The 11,291-nt window shown below is 38.3% G+C and overlaps 1 protein-coding gene across 1 annotated transcript; it reads right to left on the bottom strand.

The window, feature by feature from the left end:
* Positions 1–9,775: 9,775 nt before the first annotated feature.
* LOC113295405 (F-box protein At2g23160-like) lies at positions 9,776–11,008 on the bottom strand. Its single transcript, XM_026543765.1, has one exon. It carries the CDS (start codon positions 11,006–11,008, stop codon positions 9,776–9,778), a length of 1,233 nt encoding a protein of 410 aa, XP_026399550.1.
* Positions 11,009–11,291: the final 283 nt, after the last annotated feature.

Genomic DNA, 11,291 nt, shown 5'->3' with positions numbered 1-11,291 from the left:
GAACAGTTTAAAAACTTTTTCTTGCTGAACATAAATTACATTAAATTATTACAAAGATGGGAAGGATTCGAAGGGGCATACAAAATTGAATATAAAAAAACAAAGTTTCATATTATACCTGACACGACGTACTCCTTACTGTCATTTGCTGTTCCAGTGGAGGAAACTGAAAAAATAAACAGTATAAAGTAATGAGTAACAGTGTTGTATAAATAAATGTTGCAGTAAACATAAAATTCTAGGCTTCTAAGGTTTAGTAAAGATATTTCATCACCATTAGCAGTCACGTACACCTCAGTCTCTTCATGATCTTGAATAGTAGTAACTGCTAGTGAGAAATTAGTACTGAGACTAATTATTATTAAAAAAATGATATATTAAGAAGCCATTGATGAAATAGGAGAATAAGACACCACACGATAAAATCATAAATTAACACCACCATGGATTTAATAAGCAATTCATGGTTATTTGGTGATCTACAATCAACGAAACATATAGTTCACACTGTGATTTTTCAAACTCAAGTTGGTCTATGATTCTAAGAGAATCAAATGACTAACTTAATGCACCACTAAAAGAATTCTTTATTATAATGTTATTCATTTGCTTTAAAATATAGAGTGGAAAATCAAGGACTGTAATCTAACAACAAATAATCCTCTTTACCATTTGGCAATGTGTCATCTTCAAAATAAAATAGGCAAATGGTAAAATTTCTTAAGAAACCATAACAACCACTACAATAACGAGTATTTTTGCAAAAATAAAGAGTGTGATTACAAATATTTGGTTTTAATTCCAAATATTTTTGATAATGCACAAATCAGATGAGAAAATAATAAAACTCTAAAAGAGATCAAAGTTGTTTTTTCTATTTTTAGTTCCTGTAAGTTATCTCATGTTAAAAGAGATGGTAACAGTGTAGCAGATATCATATCTAGGAAGGTTAGAGTTGATAAACTTCTCATAGAGGAGTTTAAAGACTACTCTCCTTGGTTAAAATCTGTACTATTAAGGCACAATGTGCCAGAACCTCATTGAGATCAATAAATTCTTTCTTTGTATCAAAAATAAAAATAAAAAATCCAAATACTTTTTTCAACATGGTTGCTTACCTCTAGAGTTGTTCTTCATTGCCACATCTTTCCATCTAGCAATATTTCTCTCGTACTTCATATCTTGAGAGAAGTAATAGATGATCGGAAAATTAAGAATACAAAAAACTTATCAAAAAAAGAAAAAAAAAACTGAAAAAAGCCAAATACTTTTTTTTCAACACGGCTGCTTACCCCTAGAGTAGTTCATCACTTCTACTTGTTTCCATCCAGATATCATCTTCTCCATTGTACCGTTTACTTGACCTTGAGAGAAGTACTAGATCAATGATCAGAAAATTAAGAACACAAAAAAAATTACCAAAAAATAAAAAAAAACAGTGGATTTCATAATCTCCACATCATTCCAATTATAAATCATCCTCTGGTACTCTGTGCTATGAGGTCTTGCTAACTTATGCACCCGTGCACAAGCTAAGGAGGGTAAAAATGGGTTTTTCCGTTATTGTTTTCATAAAATTTTATTATTTCTCGGTACAATAAATAGAGCATAAAAATATAAACCAATTTTCATATATACCCATGAGTTTATATTATATTCGGGAAATTCTTCTCTTCTTCTTTGTTTCGTCTCTTCATCTTCTCATCTCAATTTTTCCCAAAAGTTCATGATGGAACAAAATTGAAACATTAATGTCAAAGACCCTAAAAGATTTTTTTTTTCTTCTTAAATCTATAACAAAATTTTTCCCAGAAGACGCAACTGCTTAGAACTTTCCAACGGTTTGATGATAAAATGAGATGTAAACACTGGATGTGATTATGACATATGAGATAAGAAGATGAATACATTGTTGTTGGAGCGAAGACGATGATGATTTTCTGCTAAGTAATTAAAAAAATCAAGTCTAGCAGAAGGGTGAAATAGGATATTATGCTTCATTTAATTTTGGATTTACTTAACCAAGAATTACCGTGTTTCCCAAAACCATTTATGATTATAAGGAAAAAATAATATTATTTAATGGCTACTAACTTGTGCATGGGTGCACAAGTTAACAAAATCCTCGCAAATTTCTAACAAATATTAAATTTAACACAAATACCCCAAATTTAAATGTTGGTTTCATCAAATTTTATTTTGGTTTCATCAAATTTTATGATGAAACCAAAATAAAATTTGATGAAACCAACATTTAAATTTGGAGTTTTTGTATCAATTTTTAAAATTTTGGGGTTTTTATATCAATTTTGTTTACGATGGAGTTTTAATGGATCCCAAAATTTGAGTGGGGTTTTTGTACCACAAGTTTGGTCACCTTGGGTTTTTATGACTAGTTTTGTAAATTTAATTCCAACTCCAACACACTAATAAACAAAACCTAAAGCAGGAAAAAGAAAATTTAGATGCAAAAAATTAAGTTTCTAAGGAAAACAAGTAGCGAAATCATGTGGCGTAGTCTTGGCTTTCCCTTCTTCCTATGTAGAAATAGGTAACATAGCTGGAGTCGAAGCTGTCCCCCCTCCGGTCGATGAATTTAAATCACATGATATGTCTTCAGTCGTGTTTTCGCCTTCAGTAGGTGCATCTTCAAATTTGGGTATCTTTCCATAGCCATTGGCGTCATAGGTTGGGCCTCCTAACCGCCAAAACCTAACTAGTGATGAATTCGTAGCCTGAATATCCATCTTGAAGTCATTCATACAGTCAACGGGATTTCCACCGATGAAATACTGATGGCCTTCTTTTGTTATTGGAACAGTGTCGTTCCCGGTGTTGTAGGTGGCGAGCGGAGATGTTGGATTACATGATTTGAAATCACAATAAGTGACTTCTAAGATGTATGTACACCTTTCATCATCCACCACGTGTACAGGAAGAGACACGTGGAAGGCATGCAAAATGAGATATCAAAACATGATAACAAGCATCTCATCAAAAAATGTCACCGGTCAGCAGATCTAACGGTCAGGGACAGAGGATCACAGAGGTATGATGGCTTAGAGGAGCACCAGATAGTACCCCTTGGGTGTTAGTACATCCAATCCCGAGAAAGATCCCAGATCAACGGCTGAGAGAGAGTTTGACTGACACAGATGTGACCAGACTAAGAGACACTTGTCTGACACGAGCATACATCCATCTACCCGCATTAAATACCAAAGAGATTTACACGTGTCAATCAGCTCGTGGAAGAAGCGAGGATAACCCTTCGTATTCAAGCTTAGACCGCAGCATATGCCGAAGACCTCTTTGTAATGGGAACAAAGCACAAGAAGATAAGGTTACAACGGCACCTCAGAAGTAGGACCCACGTTCCTACCCTATAAATACCCCTCTCCACTAAGAGAGAAGGGGTCGACCAATCCAGAGCAAATATAGGAGAATATAGGAGAGAGAAATAGGAAGAGTAAGTGATCCCCCTACTTCCGCAGACCTATGTGTACTCTAAAGTCATTTGACTATCTTTGTAATCATTCAATACATAGTGAAACACCAGCCCCGTGGATGTAGGCCTTAGTGCCGAACCACGTAAATCTTTGTCTCATTTATATTTCAGCACTTTATATTCAGCATTGAACGTCATGTGCTTTACATTTACATTTGATTCTCTGTTTACCCCTTTATATGAACATTATTTATGATAATATTCGACTAGACAATGACAAGCCCGAAGGCTTAGAGTCGATGAATCGATATAATCATCCCCTTTACATATATGACGTACAATTTCAGAATTAGAATGTATAAGAATATTGTTTGTGAACACGTGGATGGCTTCGAGATTTATGTGTTCACAATCTGGCGCTAGAAACAGGGACTTTGTCCCTGTAAAAGATTTATCTTATCCTGTGATTTCACCTTAAACGCGCATTATGGCTGTGCTCTATTCTGGGTTCAGCGTGCTTTCAAAACCTTTTTTATTCCGGATTCAGCGTGCTTTCAAAACCTTTTTTATTCTGGGTTCATGGTCTTTATTTTCACAAACACCATTTCAAAGTAGACAAATCCATGGCTATCTATCACAGATTTGCAGGTGAGGCGTTTTTCTTTTTAAAACTAAGACTTAATAATCAGATTCATGAGTTTTCGCTACGGATCTGTCTTGTCAAAAGTTTTCTTTTTCAAAAGTAGTCTGAAAACAAGATCCATGATTGTTTATTAGTGGATTTGTATTGCGAAAACAAGACCGATGATATCTTTATGTTTCTCTTTTATTAAGGCCCTTGGGCAGCTCATTTCTTTTTATTCCACAAATTTTGCGGGTACGAATGGCACTAACCTGATCCTCGTGGATATCTTTGGTTCTCTTTATTTATTCCCCTATGCAGAAAAGGACTAAAAATGGAAAAGACACTAGAGGCATGAAAAACCAAAGCCTCATCAAAGGAGACACCGAGGACTACCCCGGTCATGACCCGAAGTAAGCAGAAAGGAGACAAAGCTAAAACAACTAATCATAGGCAGGATGCTGCGGAAATCACCTCACCTATGAACACTAACTCCATTGCATCCGCGACTCTCAAAGCAGCAGCCGCAAAGAACAATGCAACTGTTGCGGCTCTCCAGGCTGCAGAAGCTAACAAAACTTTGGTTTCAAACCAAGTCCATCAACAAAGAGAAGGGGTGGCAGAATCTATGACACATCAGCCCGCGCATCCGCCAGCCTTCGGAATGCCGTCAACCAACGGTCAGAATCAAACCATACCATTGGTTTTAGCACCGCGGGTGGAAACTCAACCGAGGGGACCAAACTTGGAGATACCAACAATTGAAGCTGATCCTCTACCACCCTTAATACATACAGTAGACGAAGGGGGAACCATGGCCGTAGGGGTACAAGCCGGAACTCCCAATCAGGGATCTAACCAGTCCCACCGACTGATGGTAAAGCTCGAAGAATTGAAAAAGGTCTAGTAGGTCTACGCAGATGCCGTAGCTCTTCTGGCCAGAGAGAACTAAGACTTAAAATATCGGATTGCCCAAAGCACGAAGACCAGCCAACAACTGGACGAAGCAAATTCTAAGGCACCAGAGACTAATCGAGACCGAAGAATCATCCTAGCAAACGCCGCTAGGGGAAGCAGCGCATCTGATCCGGATTATGCCGCCGAAGACTCAGATTATTATGACAGTGAAGATCGAAGAAAGAAACGCTCAACTGAGCACGAGAACGTGGGACATTACCGTGCAATGGAAGAGCTGCGTGATGAGATGATGGCTGAGATCAGGAAGCTAAAAGCCAGACAAGGCGGAGGAAGGCTTGAAGAGGTGATGAAATAGGCTAACTCCACGCCCCTAACTCATCGCCTGGAAAAACCCTTATTCCGCTGAAGTGCCCTGTCCCAACTTTTGAATGCTATGACGGATCAAGTCTGAAGGGATCGGCTTTGTCTTGGTTTGACAACCTGCCACCTGATTCCATCAACTCCTACGATCAACTCGCAAAGAAATTCTTGAGAACCTACATGTACAACAAAGCTATCAACACCGGAATGGATAAACTTTTTTCTCTGGCAATTGGTTACAAGGAGAACACAAGGGAATACACCAACATATGGCATAAGATCTTCCAAGTTACAAGGAGAACACAAGGGAATACACCAACAGATGGCTTAGAGGAGCACCACATAGTACACCTTGGGTTTTAGTACATCCAATCCTAAGGAAGATCCCAGATCAACGGCTGAGAGAGAGTTTGAATGACACAGATGTGACCAGACTAAGAGACACTTGTCTGACACGAGCAGACATCCATCTAACCGCATTAAATACACAAAGAGATTTACACGTGTCAATCAGCTCGTGGAAGAAGCGAGGATAACCCTTCGTATTCAAGCTTAGACCGCAGCATATGCCGAAGACCTCTGCGTAATGGGCACAAGCACAAGAAGATAAGGTTATAACGGCACCTCAGAAGTAGGACCCACGTTCCTACCCTATAAATACCCCTCTCCACTAAGAGAGAAGGGGTCGACCAATCCAGAGCAAATATATGAGAATATAGGAGAGAGAAATAGCAAGAGTAAGTGATCCTCCTACTTCCGCAGACCTATGTGTACTCTAAAGTCATTTGACTATCTTTGTAATCATTCAATACATAGTGAAACACTAGCCCCGTAGATGTAGGGCTTAGTGCCGAACCACGTAAATCTTTATCTCATTTATATTTCAGCACTTTATATTCAGCATTGAACGTCATGTGCTTTACATTTACATTTGATTCTCTGTTTACCCCTTTATATGAACATTATTTATGATAATATTCGACTAGACAATGACAAGCCCGAAGGCTTAGAATCGATGAATCGATATAATCATCCCCTTTACATATACGACGTATAATTTCAGAATTAGAATGTATGCGAATATTGTTTGTGAACACGTGGATGGCTTCGAGATTTATGTGTTCACATAAGACATTAGTAATGTTGGGATCATAGACAAAACGAAGGCTGTCATCACTAACTAGAAAAGACGGTGTAGCCCATCGAGTGTAATTAAGTTGAGTCCGTGGAGACCAACCAGCATCATCACCAACATTCCAAACAAAAGCATTTCCCATTAAAGGAACCGCAACAACTAAAAGCACCAAAGAAAACAAAAACTTGATGTTGATACCCATGACTGAAAAAAGAAAAAGCTGAATTGTCTCAAGTATAATCAAATAGTAATTCGGGAGGAGAAAAGAGATTGTGTGTGAAGACTTAAGCATAGGCCATCAGAGGTATATATAAGGCTTGGGTTTGGGATAACTTGTGATGCAACGGATTCAGATTTCTAGTTCTACCCAGAAAAGAATAAGAGATTGAAAAGAAATTGGGGTAATTTGCGTTACCTCCCCTGGCTAAGATCATAATTAGTGTTACCTCCCCTACATAAATAAAATTAGCGAAACCTCCCCTCGTTACATTTTCCGTCTAAAGCTGGTTATCTGAGTCAGCAGCTTTGTACAGGTGGACCATTCTTTACACGTGGACTTTGACTTTCCCAGAATACCCTCCCATATAAATCTGACACGTGGACTTTTATATGCTTAATCGATTCAGAGGACAATGATAAACACCCAATAACAACATGCATAACATCAAACCCATAATCAAATAGTGAATCATTCAAACGAAAACAGAACTGAAAGAACATAAACCCTAGAAGAAAAAAAAGAGGAAAATACTCACAATCGTCGTCTCCGGTTCTGATTCATCGCGATTAAACCCTAGAAAAACATGTGAAACAGAAAGAAATAGTACCCAGTTCTTCTCATTTCGATCAATTTCTTCTTCTATTCGATCGAACCCTAAACTCTCTTCTCACAGAAAAATTGGGGTTTTTCTCTCTCTGAAACTGCTGAACTTTGTTTTTCTCTCTCTCTAATGTCTGTTCCCGCTCTGTAAAGGGGTAGTTGTAGAGACGAAGGGGTACGTGTTCTATTCTAAGCGGCTACCCAAACGGTGGCAATTCTAAGCCATCCATTGTCTGACCTGATGCAAAACCGTCGGATGAAAAAGTACTTTCTCCAACACGTGTCAGATTTATATGAGAGGGTATGCTGAGAAAGTCAAAGTCCACGTGTAAAGAATGGTCCACCTGTACAAAGCTGCTGACTCAGATAACCAGTTTTGGACGAAAAACGTAACGAGAGGAGGTTTCACTAATTTTATTGTTGTAGGGGAGGTAACGCTAATTATGATCTTGGCCAGGGAAGGTAACGCAAATTACCCCAAAGAAATTAGAAAGGATCGAGGATTCGTTAACACTTGTTGTACTCTGGCACGGATTCAAAATTCTTCTAGTTTAATCTAGACAGTGTTTGATTTTTAGACGGTGGGCCGGTCATGGTTAACCCACTAGCCGGGAATGATAGCCAAGTCTGTAACGGAGGAACAGATACAAAAATTGATAAAGTTCTAGAACAAAACCATCAGAAAGGAGAACAAAAAGCTGATTAGTAGAGCACAGAAACTTCCAAGTCCTGGAAATTTATCTGCGGACCGGAGGATCTTCAAACTTTGAACCATGATCAAGCCCAAACTTAGTTCTACCAGATAACTAAACATTAAACAAAGAGCTGATAGAACAATCTGAAGATTTCAGGGAGAAACAATATGCTTAATACAGACGTAGAAAGCTGTACTGCAAATTTGTGCTCTGGTGTAGCTCAAAAAAATGAGAGAGTGCGCTCAATGCCAAGGCTTAAGGATCAGGGCCGAGAATAATCTGCAGATTTACTCCCAAAACATCATCTGTTTAATACGTTGTCCATCTCACATTTGGGAAAGATTTAAACTAGCTCCATAGTCCATAATCGTTAATCAGGGAGATAGACGAAGTCAGATACATTTGTGATCCTGACTCAACCTTATGCGACTAAAACCCGAGCCAGGCTTAAGCATCACTTGGTAACCAAATGTTTCTGCAACAACTGGTAGTACAATCTGCACTAAATCCCCTTATCTTAGAAACAAACTAGACTGAATAATCGGACTGCAGGTAACATTCAAGGATGAAGAACCATTTACAGAATGGCAACTAACTTCCTCAAGGGAGCAAAAGATGGGATGGAGTCTCTAACAACCAATGGAACTCAATCCAAATCCAATTCTGCTTGGAAGGGATCCAGATATATATCCTAAAATGAAACAAATCTGATGAAACTAAATTACAAAAGAATAGACAACTATCCTGACAACTGCACTAAAGCTCAGTGTGTGGAATGGTTTTAGATACAAAGGAGGGTGGTATTCCCCTGACTGGTTGCTGGTAATGATGCAGAACCAGATGCAACCATTCTAATGAAGCAAAATATTCGAAAAAAGAAACAGCCAAAGGGAAAACTGAATATAGACGGAGAGAAGTAATTTCAGGAGAGATATACTCTAGCAGGGAATGTTGGATGAATGCTAGTGTAACTTAAGCACTGAGTTCGTAAGCATATGTCAGTACGACTAATAACAAGAATTTACCGGATTAACAATACTAAGAACCTAAATACAGCTTCTGCAGACATACAGTTTGATAATGGCAGTGTGAAGTGGGTGTATCAGCTATTTATGCCCTCATCCTTTCAGACAAAGATACCAAAATCCTCGCCAACAGAAACATTATTTGTTTAATTCCTACTACTATGGCCCAAGGAGCCTAGCTAGAATAGAGCCTTGTCGTGGAGACGGAAATGTAGCATTATTAAAAGAAGGAAAATTGACTTAATCACAGATAAAGCAGGGTAGAAACTAAATCATCTAGATAGTTACAGAGATTGAAATTCTCTAACTCATATATCTATATCTTAATAATCATGTAAAACAGAGTTGTGCTGTACTGCCATCCTGGGTGAGTTGGGTCATATGATGCATGTTACTGCCTAGCTACAACCTATAAATCATTTGCTAGTGAGTAAGGTGTGGAACTGCCGATGGTACTGTATGCCTCTAAGTTGTGACCTTACTCTACTGTAAAACTCCATCACCACATATCAAAGTATACAAAATACGTAGCATATCACACTTAGATTTAATAAAAGTAAACAGTGAAAGAGAAGCACAACTATCCAAGAAAGACAGCTAAACCCCAATGTGGAAACTCAAAAATAAAGTCTTATACATGAAATAGCAATTATGTAAGAACACCAGCATTCACAGGTATAATTACCAGATTAAAATGTAGGCATGTGCAGATATATTCCTTGCGACTGCTGCACGCACCGACATATTCCTTGCTACTGCTGAACACATATTACCATTTGCTGTTTTTCAAATTGGGACTTGTATGCTTCAAGTACCTCTCTGGGTATGTCAGCTGTTTCCATTGTTTTTGTATTTTCTTCTCCTAATGCTCTTAATGAAACCAAGGTGTTGATATGCGGGATTGCTTGATGTATATGTTTATCCTTGCCAAAATCCACAAGCAGTTTTGAAGATAAAGAATTTAGGTCGTGAACTAGGACCTTTGTCTTTGAGCAACATAGAAGTGCACGCCTAGACGTGAGGGCAAGCCATTCATGAGCATCCATGCCGCTTAGCTTAAACTCTTCAGTCCACTTGAATGGCCCATTTTCTGTCTTCTTCTTCAGCAGCAATATCTCATAAGTATCGGTTTCTTTATCATAATAAGTACCCGACAAACAACCTCCTAAAACCCCAAGCTTATAAGCCCAAGTAGTGTAAAAATTTGTAGGTATTTCGTAAATCATTTCACTAGACAATTCGAAAATCACAACTTTGCCAGTTTTCAGCTGCCAACAAATAGATTCAAGTCCACTGCCAACCACGCCACCGCCACGTATAGAAATAAACGAATCCAGGTCTTTGTCGAATTTCTTCCCTAAGTTCCTCCATCCCTTGCCACTTCCAAGGGTGTACACCTCAACATGTACAGAATCGGGTTCTTTCAACAATTCATACATTCTAACCACCTTGTACTCGTTCGTCTTAGAAACATAACCGAATCCAGTCAACAATCGTTCACCACGATCATCTGTTCTCTCAAATTCAGGTAGAAACACACATTCTCTTGTGATGGGATTACAGATATAAACAGGTTCATAATTCTCCCCATCATTATCATAGCACCCATTAAGACAAACTAAACCATTACAGCAACCAGTAACACTGTAATGCTTAAATGGAGCAGGGTTTAGTTTCATTCTTGTAATTCTATGAAAGGGTTGTTCCTCTGAAGATGAATTCTCAGCATATTCCAAGTAATGAAACTGTCTGTATGCATAAAGTGGATTATTATTCACAAAAAGGAAGGTAAACTTACCATCAGAAGCACCAGCAGAATCAAGATTGTTGAGGCAACGATTCAGGTGAGATTGAGAAAAGGATTGATGACTGATCACTTTATTCCAGGATTTGGAGACTAACTTGCAGTCTAGAACTGTTTCAGCTGGTAAACGTGTTAAGATGTTGGAGATTAAATCTACTGTAAGCTTATTAAAGTTCCTCATTTCAAACCAAAACGATCTACAGAGTATTAATGGAAGAAATAGAGATGACGATCTGAAGAGATTTTAGTAGTAAGGGTTTTAAAATGAAATGGGATTTGTTGTAGAGACGAGGAGCGAAGCTTCGAGAAATGAAAAGGGGTTCTTCTGCCCTTCTCTTTAAGGACTGTTTAGTTTAGGGTTTGGGGAAAAAAACTTAATGGACAGACTCAAAATTAAAAAGCCCATTCAAGTAGGACCTGATAGACCTTGACTCGAGTGGATAGAACTTGACATCTTGAGTGGT

This window comes from Papaver somniferum, chromosome 1 (assembly GCF_003573695.1).
Source record: "Papaver somniferum cultivar HN1 chromosome 1, ASM357369v1, whole genome shotgun sequence".
Taxonomy (NCBI): Eukaryota; Viridiplantae; Streptophyta; class Magnoliopsida; order Ranunculales; family Papaveraceae; genus Papaver; species Papaver somniferum.
Note: the sequence above shows the minus strand (reverse complement) of the source record. Positions and strands in the feature narration are given on the sequence as shown.